At 40.0% G+C, this 15,521-nt stretch overlaps 1 protein-coding gene across 8 annotated transcripts in view; it reads left to right on the top strand.

The window, feature by feature from the left end:
* Window positions 1–15,521, top strand: part of limch1a (LIM and calponin homology domains 1a) — a 341,909-nt gene that overhangs the window by 305,000 nt on the left and 21,388 nt on the right. For 5 of the 8 annotated variants that reach the window (XM_055637033.1, XM_055637023.1, XM_055637013.1 and 2 more), the window contains 4 exons: window positions 3,642–3,755; window positions 8,941–9,033; window positions 10,055–10,222; window positions 13,131–13,351. In XM_055637033.1, the coding sequence (XP_055493008.1) occupies window positions 3,642–3,755; window positions 8,941–9,033; window positions 10,055–10,222; window positions 13,131–13,351 (596 nt within the window). The remainder of the gene's footprint in view (window positions 1–3,641; window positions 3,756–8,940; window positions 9,034–10,054; window positions 10,223–13,130; window positions 13,352–15,521) is intronic. The other 3 variants (XM_055637041.1, XM_055637057.1, XM_055637049.1) reach the window with 1 other exon arrangement.

Here is a 15,521-nt window from a genome sequence, read left to right as displayed (position 1 = left end):
ATCTTGCCAAAAACCTGAAATGGTTGTGTTAAACAACTTGTCGTTTTGGCTGGCCTATGTTTTTATATAAATATATTGCCAACAACCGCATTTCCAACTTGGGAGATAAACAGTTGTCAGGAAATGGAACCCTGTCTTAACCTGGGGAGGATGCAATGTCAGGTTAATAAATTAAAGTAGCGAAGATTTATCATTTGTGCAATTTCTTTATAAACATCTTTAGCTCTTGGTGTACCACAGACCTATCCCATCCAACACGCAAAAGGTGTGTTGCTGGATGCTTGGAGTGTTATTCTCTCTTTTTTTCTCAGTGGGGAAGCTGCTAGCCTTGGATTGATAACTCTGTTAAAAGCTCTTGATAATTGGACACTGTTTGGAAATCGTTATCGCATGATTTCATTGTGCAATCCTAGGCGACATATTCAATGAATGGCTGTTTGTGGAGCAGACATACTCTTATCCCCAACTTTGTAAATTATCTCAGTTGAATGGATTTTTCTTCTGCTTTGTTTAAAGCATTTTAATTCTGTGAATCTTATCTTTGAAAGTGTGATACATTTAACCGCAAAATGCATCCTCAACTCCAGAAAATCTGTATCTATACAGTATGCATGAAGATGGGCAAAGCCCCATTTATCTTTATCCATTTTTAAGTTTCTCGACCATTTCTTGGCCATTTTCAGAGTTGGCAATGGACTGCCTTCTGCACTGAACAATTTGGCATATGGATCTGCTTGGGGAGGAGATCTAGCAGGAATATGGGCAGCAGTGATTTGGAATTAACCTGGAGAATCTTAAATATGCAATATAATGCATATTCCCTGCCTAATTTTCTTCAGCTGCTCACCATTTTCCAGCTGGGATTTCAAGTTGGTGTTCTACCTGTAATTACTGAGTATTGGCCGGACAACTTCAATTTGAATTCTTAGTTTTGATTCTGATTCATACAAGCAACTGTATTTAAATATTCTAAATTTATTTCAATGACATTTGTAATAGTAATATCAGTGTTTTTATATATCTAACTAGATTAAGGTTAAATATGCTGCAAATAACAGCTTGGATTGCCATTTACAAAAACAGATATAAAATAAATCTGCAGAATTATAGACTGGTTACTAAAGAAAATGTGAAGGTGTAACGACAAACATCTAAAGTTGGAGAACAATTTAAAAAAAATAATGAGGAACAAACTATATGGGGTAATATATACAGGAATGTCATACAGATTTTCTGAGAACTTTCAACAAGCACCGGATGAGGAACTCAAGGTAAAGGTCAGTATTTGGAAGCTCAGGAATGCATTGGGTTGTAAAATGGCTACAAAGCATGAAACAAGTTAGTGGTTGAGAAACAATCGTCAGCAGAAGAGGGGAATTGGTGTCTGCTGGGATTGCTGCTTTTCATAGTTTAGTTGCTATGTAACGTTCTTCATTACAGAGAAGTCTGAGGTGTTGAATTTTGGGATGTCAAACAAGGGCAGGACCTACACAGTGAATGGTAGGCCTCTGGGTAGTGTTGTAGAGCAGAGGGATCTAGGAGTGCAGGTGCATGGTTCCTTGAATGTCGAGTCACAGGTAGATAAGGTGTTCAAAAAGGCTTTTGGCACATTGGCCTTCATAAGTCAGAGTATTGAGTATAGAAGTTGGGAGGTCATGTTGCAGTTGTATAAGACGTTGGTGAGATCGCATTTACAATATTGTGTTCAGTTCTGGGCACCATATTATAGGAAAGATATTGTCAAGCTTGAAAGGTGTTCAGAGAAGATTTACAAGGATGTTGCCAGGACCAGTGAGTGTGAGCTATAGGGAGGGGTTGAGTTGGCTGGGTCTCTATTCTTGGAGTGCAGAAGGATGAGAGGTTATCTTATAGAGGTGTATAAAATCATGAGAGGAATAGATTGGGTAGATGTACAGAATCTCTTCCCCAGAATTTGATTTTTAAGGGGGGCAATTGAGCGCGACTGAGGGGGTCTGGGAACCATTGGTTTAAGGTGAAGGGGAAAAGATTTAATAGGAATCTGAGAGATAACTTTTTCACACAAAGGATGGCGGTGTATGGAACTAGCTGCCAGAGGAGGTAGTAGAGGCAGGGACTATCCCAACATTTATGAAACAGTTAGATAGGTAGACGGATAGGACAGATTTGGAGGGATATGTACCAAGCGCAGGCATGTGGGACTAGTGTAGTTGGGACATGTTGGCCAGTGTGGGTAATTTGGGCTGAGAAGCCTGTTTCCACATTGTATCACTCTATGAATTGAGGAATTAACGATTTGGTATCAAACCCCAGAGATCACTAAGTCAGGGCATATAATTATTGTGGCACGCTGTACCAAAATGGAAGAGCAAGCCACGCCCAATGGATGCATATAAAACAAATGAAATTCAATGTGGTGAAGTTTGGTAGGAGAAATAAGGAGGCCATGGTATCGTAAAGCGAAATCGGAATATAGGCACATAAATAATTGAATGCAGCAATATAAGGCAGTCAAGAGCTTGAACCAATAACTGAGTTCATCTCTAGCAGGGGCAATATAAAATTTATATAGAATCTTGGCTGGATCATTTTGTAATACTTATTTTATTTGTGCCACAAAAAGACTATTAAGGACTGGTGGAAGTGTATGAATGATTTATAAGGATGTTACGTGAATTAAGGAAATACTGAACATGTGGTGGTACTTTTCTCTAGTCAGAGGAGACCTGATGAAAATCTTCCAAACTTGAATTAAATGGGTTTGACATTGAGGAATAAGTTCTGTGTGCGAGCAAAGCCACAAAAAAGTGGGTATAAAGTAAAATAGACACGGAGAAATCATGTAAAGAATCTTAATGGAATTTCTTGATAGAGATGAATGGAGATTAGTGATATGGAAGCCACTGTCATGTGGAATGTTGGAAACAGGTAACATTTACACATTTGGCTAGAGATTTGTGTGAGGGAGGAGTAGAACAACCGTGGTACAAAAGAGGAAGAGGCCATTAAAACATGTGGTTTGAGTGGATCAGTTGAGCCTTAATAAAGAGCCTTTCATTAGATGTAATGTAATCCTCGACTAGTTGTGGCAGTTTGCAGAGACACCACGCACAACATTACTGATCTGTACACTGTGGATAGCTTGATTGTAATCATATTTTTTTTCACTGACTGGATAGCACACAACAAAAAAGCTTTTCTCTACCTGCATATGTGACAATAATAAAATGAACTAAACTGAGCATTGCTGATGGCCCAGTTTGCCTTGCTGGCTCATGCATTTGGTGAACATGGCACATCTCATAATCTTACCCGTTTGTCTCTATTCAAAGGAATCTAAATACTTCAAATAATGAGGAAAATCAAATGGATTATTTGCACTCGAACTGGTCTTGTTTTTACTGACTTCTTAAAGATGATGCATGAGAAGAAAGATTAAAACGCATTGGCTAAAATGTTTCATTGAAATCAATATCTGTTAATATCCTTTCTATTTAACAACTTTCATTTAAACTTATTGTTTCAAGACAACTTTTATTTACCTTCTTCAAAAACTGTAATTTTTATTCTTACTAACTGAAACCATCAACTTAACTGAAATTTCTCAAATCATGAAATAACATCAATCTGTCACACTACTCTTTCCTGATGTGGATTGCTAGATCCCAGTTGCATCTTTAAATCTCCCTAAGCATTTTGACCGCTGGTATTGGGACCCAGAGGAAGAACGCAAGCGACAGGAAAGATGGCAGAAAGAGCAGGAACGCTTGCTCCAGGTACATTAACAAAACTTGCATTGACCTTCTGCTACAAAGTGCATGTTCTAAAGGGGCTTGACTTGACATGTAGGCTTGCATAGTTGAGTTGACCCTTGCTTCAGGCTCTCAGTACTAATCCTTCTTGCTTTCTTTTTCACAAGGATGTTTCTGATTAGCTGACCAGGAGACAACAATGAAAGGGAAGCAGAGTATCAGTTGTTCGCTAAGCATTTTGGAGCCATGAAACTTTCAGGATTTTTACAGCAGGGAGCAAATTACTGAAATTTAATATATTTCTGAAAATAGAACCAGCATAAAATTTACTGGCTTAAAATCATAGTTGTTAACTTACTTGATCCAGTCATTCTCTAGTTATCTCTTAAATTTAGATTTCCCAGGAATACTGCCAAATTACATATGAATGGGAAACTTGAATTGGAATGTCAGTTTTGACCATTATTCAAACTTTTCATTCCCTTGATATCAAGAAGGAAAAAGGAGCCAAGAAAACAAGATAACGGGCGCATCGAGAGCTTCAGTATTTCATACAAAGTGCTGGAGTAACTCAGCGGGTCAGGCAGCATTTCTGGAGAACATGGATAGGTGACGTTTTGAGAAGGGTCCCAACCCGAAATGTTACTGATCCATGTTCTCCAGGGATGCTGCCTGGCCTGCTGAGTTACTCCTGCACTTATTCAGTTTTTTCTGTAAACCAGCATCTTCAGTTCCTTGTGTGTCCATTTTTGTATTTTATAACTATTTGTTGACAGCATCCACTGTCTGCTGAACTGGTCTCTCACATAGATAGATTAAAATGATAGACACAACATATGAGGAGTAAATTGGTACTACTATGGGGGGGGGGGGGGGGGGGGGGGGGGGGGCAGCAAGAAATAATAGAAAAGTAATTTTCCTTTATTACCACCCCCTTTTAGTTTGATTTAGTTGTTTGGATTATTATAAAAAATGCTGAAATTCTGTAATAATGTTTGATTAGTACAAAGCCATAATTGCACATCAGTGCAAATCTTTAGTGTTAACAGTAGTTTGCTGGCTGCTGCAGTGATTAAGATGCACTATTCAAACGTGTGATTAATTTTCGAAAATGCGGCTGATAATACTGAAAATCGCATGTTTGAATGATGGAATGATGGAAATTCTAATTTTACGCATCTCCTAAATTTATGACGACTTCACCAATTTTTTTTTAAATTACTGTAATGTTCATTTTTATTTGATAGTGCTCTGGACTGTATGATACAGGGCACAGTGCAATAGGTTAAATCATCTAATCCATGAACCTGGATGATGGAGCATGCTTTCCACAATATCCACAGTTAGTGTGTAAATGGCCATGTGCTGCCACTCTTATTAACTCAATGCAGCAAGGAGTAATGATATGAGGCATTGTAGGCAATGAGGGAGACCCTTTGCTGCATTATCTTAATTGGTTATATAGAAAAACTGACGTGCTTAAACTTGCATAGATTGAATAATTTAATCTAATCCATAGATTGAATAATTTCACCAAGCATCGAAAATGTGTCTAGAATTTAACTTTTGTGACCCATGTCTGGGAACTACTTGAAATTTGGCATGATTTAGGTAAAATATAATTGAGATGGATGTCATAACTCGTCAGTGCCAAAAGTTGCACATTAATTAATTAAACTAATTAGAAAATGAAATCGAAAAAGTAAACGCCATCTAGTGTTTAATGCTCATATTACTCCATGGGAGCCTAATTCCATGCTGCTGCCTATTTGTTTACTGAGACCCACTGACTGCCAGTGGGCAGAGTGGGGGTCACGGCCATAATGGGCCTGGGACAGTGCCAGGCTGGGGGAAGGCTGAGGCATCTTCCACTGAGAGGAAAATGCCTAACCCTAACTCGTCCCTCTTCCAGAGCTGCCCACGGCTGGAGCTGGAACCGCTTTGGGACAGGCTGCGGGCTCCATAAGTGTGGCTGCTCAGAGGTCCACCTCAGCCAGCATGCCGTTCTGGATCATCATGGTGATGATGGTGGGGAGCACCCGGGCCGCCTTCAGCACCCTCATAGCGCCGGCTCCGTCAGCTCGTTAGCTGCAACACCTGCCGGCCGGCCCTTCGCAGCACCCACCGGCAGCCCGACTGCACCCGGCCCTTCGCAGCACCCACCCGGCAGCCCGACAGCCTGTCCAACCCCTCGCAGCACTCACTGGCGGCCCGACAGCCTGACCGACCTCTCGCAGCATCCACCGGCCTACCGACAGCCCAACCGATCCTTCTCAGCACTCACCAGTGGCCCGACAGCCTGACCAACCCCTCACAGCATCCACCGGCCTACCGACAGCCTACCGACAGCCCGACCGACAGCCTGACCGACTGACTGACCGACCGACTTCTAACTGACTGACTGACTGACCCTAATCCTAACTTTACATTTTTATTTATCATTTTTATTTAACAGTTCACATCATCAGATTCAGATTCAAACTTTATTGTCATTGTGCAGTGTACAGTACAGAGACAACAAAATGCAGTTAGCATCTCCCTAGAAGAGCAACATAGAATATGAGCAATAAATAAATATATTTACGTGCATACAGTCATAACTACAAAGATAAATCAATTGTAAAACAAAATTATCAGCAAGGTTAGCATTACCTTTATTCTTTCGAAACCTTGCTGTTGTTTTGATATAATTAGGAGGCAGCCATGATCCCAGAGTACTCATTGCCTAGCTACCATGAAACAAAGCGCATGATTGGTCAATTGGTGTCCGACACAATGTCAAACGTGCATTGATTGGACAATTACTACCCGGAAAATTAGACGTTTTTCTCATATTTAAAAAATATGTGCAGGTTTTGCTCTTGATGAGTTTCAGGTATAATTTCTATAATATTTTTACACAATATGTTAAAAATTCAGGTAGTTACGTGATTTGGGTCAAGAAATTAAACGAAAAAGCACCTCGGCCCACAGCCTATTGAGAATAGCATAAATTATTGTGCTAAACCTCTACTGATCTGTACAATAAGAACAGAGAAAATGCAGCTGAGTTGTTAAGAGCAGTTGATCTTCTGCTCTCCAAACTTTCACCTAAATTGCATGAATCCAACCTTCATCACTATTATAAATATGCAGTGGTCATTACGTAAACTGAATTTAAATGAAAGTGGCCCTTGATATCTTAACTAGCCTTTGAATGAGCCAGATGTAACATGCAGTTGTATATATTAACAAAACAACAAAAATGTTCAGTAGTTGCAGAGGGTGCCCATCATTATCCTCTCGGGGTAACCTGAGTTGGATATAATTTGCTAGCCTTGCCTGTGAAATCTCTGTGGATTAATCTTGTAAAAATTATTATGTTGCATCGATTCACCACCTGAATACATAAATTCCAAAATGGCTTGCAGCGGTCTGCATTTGAAGTTGCCGAAGGCTTTGGCTCTGCTGAGAATAACACTGGACACTCTGAGGACAAATTCACAAAAATTCTAAATACCTAAAAGAGGAATTTAGAACAAGAACCTCCAGCTATGATTGCTGTTCTTTCTCCTTCATTCTGTTATTTTGCCAGCAGTGCAGTGGTGATCCAAGCTTCAAAGGGAACTACAGCAGCAATGAATCAGTCTGGTTCCCTGGACATATAATCTTAAATATAATTAAATGTAACTGCTCATGAATGTTAGCACCCTGTTGAAATGTAGATATGGTGATATATGATGAATTGCTGCAGTAATTGTAAACACTCTGGAAGAAAGGGAGGTCTTGTGCTTGCTGTGTAGAAATGTGTGAATGAGTGAAGACCAATTTAGACAAGGTTGTAGTGCTCAATGGCTTGGGCTCACAGATGTACATTAACCAGCTCGGGCACCAAAAGACAAGTATTATTCACTATTGCTGAGGCAATTTGGAAGAGAAAATGAATATAGATTCACTGCCTGCAAACTTTGCTAACTCTCTATCCCTCTAATTTTATCACAGCGAGCTATTTCATGCACTGAATTTGCACGTCTAAAGATATTGGCACACTTGAAATCTGTCTTTCTCTAACAGCACAGAGGTCATCTAGCTTCCAAGGAAATAAAGCAGCCATCAGGCAGCATGGTCCCTGGATATGCAGCCTTAAATTCAATTAAATGTAGCTGCTCACCGAGGACTGGAATTGGCACTTTAGATATAATGCAAAGCACGGCATGATATCCAAGGTGTTTGTTTATCTCTATAATTATATAAATGAAATGTATTACAAATTAAATATCATGTTTTGTTTAATAGAGGAGTTAAATAAAGATGATTCAGCTGGTACAGAATCAACATACTGGATTTGTGATCAGTGCAAATTTGATGTTGTTTTTCAAGTATATGATTGCTGTTCAAAGTACCAAATATGTCCTTCAGTACTTGTCTTTATGTAGAGCAAATGTCCCTCTTTCAGCTGCCTGACCAGACATCCCCATAGGCATTAGCGTTTACCTAGAACAGGATCTAATACACTACACTTCGGAATTCAGCTCAAAGAATCTGTGGGCATGGATTCCTTCTTTATGCCGTTGGTAGATTACTAACAGCTACGTACTTAGGATATCAATTGAACTAATCAATAATACTGACTGTGGCCATAAAGTTCTATTAAGCCAATGGATATTAATTGTTGATGTTAAATTATGCATGCGTTTGATGAGAATGGTATGCTTATTACCAGTTAGTCTAAACTTCCAATATGTGTCGATGTGCATGAGAAGATAAATAAATACATTATGGTTAAGTATCGTAGGAGCACATTCAAACGGGGTTTTTAAACATTAATTTTGATCTTTGACTCTTCAATCACAAATATTGATCTGAAATATTTTGAGGGCTTTCAACTTATTTTAGGTTGAATTACTCGAGCATGTAAGTATATTTTATATATAATGTATTTCAAACTTGCTGGCAGCAATAAAATCTTCTTGTTTAAGCTAATGAGATTTTAATAAATTTAGCTTCATGTCCAACTGGGTTTGCATTGAAGTGCTTAATGTAGTTACTGCGATGATAATGCACTAATAAGATTTAGTTAATTTAATTTCAAACAACAAAGAGAATAATTAATCTGATGTGAGTTTTCACCAGAAGAGATAAAAGCATGAGCCGTTAAGAGGGGAGAATCGTAGCAAATCACTTCCGTACTTCACTGGCAACGTGACACAAGTGTTTCACTTAATGACAGGAAAAGTATAGAAAGGAGCACGAAAAGCTGCGTCAAGAATGGGAAAAAGCACAAAAGGAGGTCGAGGAAGAAGAACGAAGATATCATGAAGAGGTAAGAAAATTATCAAATTGCTGTGATATAATTATCGATTTAAAAGTCACTTTTCAGAAAGTCAATTTTTTATGCATAATTCCTTTCCTTATGCCGTCAATGATCTGTACTTCCACAGCTGGTAAAAATTGTGAAGCAGAGCAAAAGGGATTAAATGTTTTGTGGTTGACAGAGGCTGAGGTCGATGATGGCATGTTAGCAGGTAGTAGTTTTAGGAACCTACCTTTACAGGTATAGGGAGAAGGGGAGGATAAAACACCAAGGTACCTGCTCTTCATTACTCTACAGTGACCTCTGCAGGAATGTGAACTCAAGAAAATTCCACAACATAAGTAATTTCGATAGGCAAATAGTCTATTGATGCATCTCTTACAGATGAAGAAAAAGTTCAATAATTAACAAATACAGTGCAATAATAATATAGTCTTTTGCAGTTCAGAGCTTATTTGTTGTTGTGTTTAATAGCCTGATGGCTGTAGGGAAGAAGCTGTTCCTGAACCTGCACGTTACAGTTGTCAGGCTCCTGTGCCTTCTTCCTGGTGGCAATGGTGAAATGGCGAAAAGATCAGATTATGTTTGGTTATGAAGAACAACATTACAGAATGACATTTAACATCAGGACTGGCACCTCAGAAATGTCATTATCAGAAGGTAGTGGTAGATAGCTCATGATGGTGAAATATTCCCCATTATATGCAATACCTTCAGAGATGAGGAAAATTGGGTGGCTTCAATAACTTTCAGGATCCAGTGATAGATGTGAGATATATAGTGGGAACGTTTTGCCTGTAATATTTGGCAAGGTTTATTTTTCATGTGTAACGTGGATACAAACTAATCACCCTAAGTGTTCCGAATTGTTTGTCGATACTACTGAATGTACTGCAGTCAATATTTTTTTTAAGATAAGCCTTGCATTTCTTGTTTAAACAGAAAATCATTTTGAATTGTTGGGAGACTGTTAAATTCTTTAGCTCGAAATATGAGCAATTATGCTTCACTTATCTCCAATTTTTTGCAGGAGCGTAAAATCATTGAAGAAACGGTGACTCCACTGACTCCACGATCGGTGCCTGTCCAGCTTCCATCTGAGTGGCTTTCTATCTCAAAAGCAGAGGAAGTCAGGAATTCGGAGTCCACTGAACTCACCCATGGGGAGAACAAACAGACTGAATTGCAGAAGCAAACAGTAAGTATTGGAATATTTAAGTTCTGTAGTTAGCATTCTTACAATGTTTCTGTTAGCAGAAAAAAAGCTCCTTACCCATTAGGGTCACCTAAGTGCATGGTTTTGGAGTATGTGCCCCTTGCGTATTAACATTATATAAAATTCTCCCTTAATCTTAAAGGCCAGTTGTTAAAACATTTAACTTGGAGTAGGAGGAGAAAGGAAAATATTTATTTTATATCCTAAGTGCTTCCAGCATGTAGCTGTTCCAAGCAGGGCCGGCCTTAGGAGGTGCGGGGCCCAATTGGGAACAATTTTCATAGACATATAAATAAATAATTAGAAGTGAGTCGCGTGTCGTGAGTAATATGACAGTCAGTCGGCTTTATAAAAATCTTAAACCGCGCATGCGCAGATTGTCCTCTCCGTAAAAATAAAAATAAAAATTAATAAAGTAACAATTCAATTTGCCCAAGGCTGCCAAATCTCCTTCTTTCTGAATTACTGAATGGGTGGGGGGTGGAGGGTGACGGCAGGTGGAAAGATGGTGGGAAAAATGGGAGCACACTGGGGCAACATGAATCAGTTGTCATCTTATTGAATTACTATACTAGTTCAAGGGACCAATTGTGGGGAGAGTCTGGCCAGGGGTAAGCCACTACAGGCGGGGAGTTGAAGGTAGACACAGGGGGGTCCACCTTCAACTTCAGAGCCAAACAAAAAACACAATGCTGGAGGAACTCAGCGAGCAAGGCAGCACCCGCGGAGGGAACATATCACTTATCAGGAGCCGCCACGGGCCAGGACTCTTTCCCCCCCCCCCCCCCCCCCCCCCCCCCCCCCCCCCCCCCCCCCCCCCCCCCCCCCCCACCCCCAAACAGATGCAGCCGTCACTGCAAAACTTCTAAGGAACTGCAGATGCTGGAACATCAAAGGTAGACAAAAATGCTGGCGAAACTCAGCGGGTGAGGCAGCATCTATGGAGCGAAGGAACTAGCCAACCTTTCGGCCCGGGCCTGAAGAAGGGTTTCGACCGGAAACGTTGCCTATTTCCTTCGCACCATAGCTCTGAGTTTCTCCAGCTTTTTTATCTACCGCAAAACATCAATGATTCCGGTAATGCCAAGTGAGCTAGAGAGAGACGAGATGGGGAGCGGGAGAGAGAGGGAGAGAGAGCGTAAGACAGAGAGACACAACGTGGATCGGTAGGTAAATTGAATGACTAACCAGCTGCACACCAAGATGCTCACCAAGAAGACGTCCTCAATCATGAATGGTGAGTTTTCAGAAATTCTCAATGTCATCAATAAACCAATCTACATTCCTCAGTAAATGTAATTGTGTTTTGAACAAGTATTAATGACGCCGCGTGAATTGTATTCAAAGGAACGCAGCGTCATGAATACTTGTTCAAAACACAATTACATTTACTGAGGAATGTGAATCGATGCATTGATGACACATTGTATAACTACTTGTTAACTACTGGCTGTTAACAAGTGCTACAGTAGTAGTTAACAAATCGTTTGAATGTGATCGCCGTGCAGCGGTTGTTATCCATGTTCGTTTTGTAAAAAAATCTGTATGGCAAATTTTTTTTTAAATCTTTATTTATCAAAGCAAATTTGTAATTTGTACGAAATACAGAAAATTAACGCAGGGACCCCCTTAGGCGCGGGGCCCAATTGGGAGAAATCTGCCCAATCGGCTTAAGACCGGCCCTGGTTCCAAGATTGGCTCTGATCTGCCACAATGTTAAGTGAGATTGTACCCCCGTTCCTGCTTTCTCCCATATCCCCTGACTCCACTGTCTTTAACAGCCCTATCTAGCTCTCTCTTGAAAGTATCCAGAGAACCGGCCTCCACCACTCTCTGAGGCAGAGAATTCCACAGACTCACAACTCTCTGTGTGAAAAAGTGTTTCCTCATCTTTGTTCTAAACGGCTTACCCCTTATTCTTAAACTGTGACCCCTGGTTCTGGACTGAATCAACATCGGGAACTGCCTCTAGCGTGTCCATACCCTTAATAATCTTATATGTTTCAATAAGATGCTCTCTCATCCTTCTAATTTCCAGAGTAAATGTGATGTTGCCATCATAATGTGAATTCTGTTTGGTTTTTGCTTTTTATTTAATGAGCTATAATGTGTAAAGGAGCATCTGCAGTTCCTTCCAACACAAAATGAAATCTAGGGTGGCCACAAGAATCAGCTTAGTTGCCATCACTTCAGAAGAAGCCCCCAAAACAATAGGATTTCTGCACAATGTAACACCTCACTGGTGGATGGCCAAATCTTTATGAGTGCATCATCATTAGTTCATCACAAACCATTAAAAAGGTGGATATAGACTGTGTTTGAGCGCATAGTTTCATTAAGTAGGATTCTGTGGAAAATGGAAGGCAATCCAAGAGGTCAAGTCAAGAGAGTTTTATTGTCATGTGTCCCAGATTGGACAAGAAGAGAACAAACAACCTTTAGTATTTTTAGCGTGCAGCATCAAAGATAATAATTTTCTTTTGCTGTTAAAAAGAACTAATAGCCCAGACCTCCCATTTTGATATCAATCTCTGAATGCGGTTACAGGGGCAGCAGTGGTAGATCAGCTGTGCTGGAGACGATGGTGCTGGGAGACCTCCTTAGACCGCTGTGTTCCATGTGGTAAAGGAGGTCCCACTAGGCTCCAGGATTATGATCCAGCTCCCGGGCAGCAATTTGAATTGGGAAAAATCCCGTACTCAATTATAGCGGACAATCGATAATAACAGATACCATTTCAGTCCGCTCCCCTCATGGTGCGTTACAATGAGGGTTTACGGCACTGTGATTACAGGCCTGCCTTGCTACTGCAAGTAAGAATTTCATTGTTCCCTTTTGGCACATGATGATAAAACGCTCTTGACTATCTCAATTTATCTTTCATTAACAGATGGTAGAAATAGACAGTTGTCAGAAAGGAGATGAGGGGGGGCTTCTGGTTCAAGAACCACGAAGCCAGGACGCCAAACAGGGATCAACACAGACGCAAGCAGAAGCACTGAGGTCAAATGATGAGAATGGATCAGAGGAAAACCAGGAGGAAGCTGAGAGGAACAGTTTGGAGAAATGGCACTGGCAGGACACCAAACAACTGGAATCGGAAACGCTAAAGTATGTATGAATGAAGTTTCACAACCCTTGATACCTGTGAATATGAACAGTAATTATAGTATAACATGATTTTTAATGCTATTAGAGACTTATTAATCTTATAACATTTAATACATGTTATGTCATTATCATTGTGCTGTACACCAGTAAGTAAATATCAAACATTTAAATTTTCAGACTTTGATATTTTGAGAGTCTTTGCAGCACAATCCGAAATCAGGTATTTAAAAAAAAAAAGCCTAGAAGTTGATCAGCAATGATAAATGTACATTAATGAATCAATTTATGAAGAGTAATGTACACAACTGAAAGGAACTTTGTGTGTAGTTTATTGTCACATGTACCGAGGTACAGTGAAAAGCTTTGTATATTCTTGTATACCTTGTATGTTCAAGGATTTTTGGCAAAGAATCTTAAGAAAATTGGAAGTTGTGTGTGAATCCTTGGAGATTAAGTTCAGGAGTGGACTTGGTCTATAGCATGGGGAGTTATGTTTGGAGGTGTTGGGCCAATTGACGGATAAAAGGGTAGGGGTGAGGGTCAGCTGCCAAGAATTGATCAAGATTGAGTGGGATTGAGGTTGGTAGTCAAAGGATACGATTGGCAAGAGGGAGAGTGCTGATAGATTAAGTGGTCAGGTTGGTGTCGCTGAAGAAAGTGTTAGATAGGGAATTCAAAACAGTAGCAAGCCCGTACGAAGCTTTCCAAAAAAGGGGGTGGCATGACAGGATTACAAAAAATTTAATGTGAAATAATGTGTGCGTTGCGCACATCACAAGCGTGAAGCGTGAAGTTCCTCAATGCCAGGGTCCAGGGCCTGCTTAAGGGCCCTGGAAGCTCTGGGGTTTTAGATGCTCTCTGATGCATTCTGAGTCTTATTTTGGAGCATTTTTGCACCAAATTTATGACCAATATTTCAGAAATTAACAGGAATCTGAGGTAGCTTTTTCACACAAAGGGTGCTGAATGTATGTATGTAACAAGCTGCCAGAGGAGGTAGTTAAGGCTGGGACTATCCCGGGGCGGATTAAGCCTCACTGGTGTCCTAAGCACTGACCAATCTTGGTGCCCCCCTCCTTTCCACACTGATGCAGTCCATTTTAGTTGTTGACATGTTTGACCAGATATACAATGCAGGTTGCAGCAGTACAAAAATGTATTCATATGATAACACAATATACTGTACAAACTAAGCTATGCTTGGGCTACATAAAGTTCTACAAAAATGCAATACAACATCTATTTTAATATTTCACAAGTTAAATGTATCAAAGTTCCAATATTCATGACCTGAAAGGCATTTTTCTACATTTCATTTTCGCAAAATCACTGATAACATCCTCAATTAATACTTCTCAGAATGTCTGCTTGAATTATTAATATACACAGTGAGTCGAGTCTTTCTTGAACCACAACTGATCTATTTGGGTTTTGTATACGTTTCAGTTGTGAGAAAGACCTCTCTGTTGTGCAGTTGGTGACCATTAATGTTAAAAATATTCTTAAGGCAATTTCAACATTTGGAAAGGCACTCTCTAGTTTGTATTCTGTAATTGTGTTGTAAAGTTCCATGTGAGTGAAAGATGTTTTCTTGGTTGTTTTAAACTTATGAAGAACATATGAATGGAACTGCTGAAGCTCTGTAGACAAAGTGTTGTTCATGTCATCTGGATAAACATCAATGAGTGTCTGACAAGTCTTTGAGTACCTTTCACTTTCTGATAATTGGGAATTAGCACCTTGTTGGGTGGCATTAGGAACATCTGTCAGACAAGAGAATCTGTCTACTATTTCAGTGACACCTTTCGTCTCCTCGTTTCCATTTCTAACTTTTCAACAATTACATAAAAAGTAATTACATAAAAAGAATAGTAATCCTTACCTTTTTGGGTACAGGGACAATAGTGGAGACTTTGAAGCAGGCAGGGATGGTACATCTTTGCATGGACTGGTTAAAAATGAGTAATTGGGTGTGATGTGTTGTGTTGGTTGGGTGGGAAAGGGTCCACTCTTTTCATACTGGAGGCCTTAAGTAGGTGTGAAGTGGTGAATGGGAAGGAGATGGTGCAGGGTCCATTCTTTGCAGACTGGGGTCTGGCTGTGTTTGTTGGGGAGGGGGTACCAGGGTTACGTTTCTGATTTTCAAACCTGCAGTAAAACTCATTCAGGT

Source organism: Leucoraja erinacea, chromosome 1 (genome assembly GCF_028641065.1).
Source record: "Leucoraja erinacea ecotype New England chromosome 1, Leri_hhj_1, whole genome shotgun sequence".
Classification (NCBI taxonomy): Eukaryota; Metazoa; Chordata; class Chondrichthyes; order Rajiformes; family Rajidae; genus Leucoraja; species Leucoraja erinaceus.
This window is presented reverse-complemented; position numbering and strand designations above follow the sequence as displayed.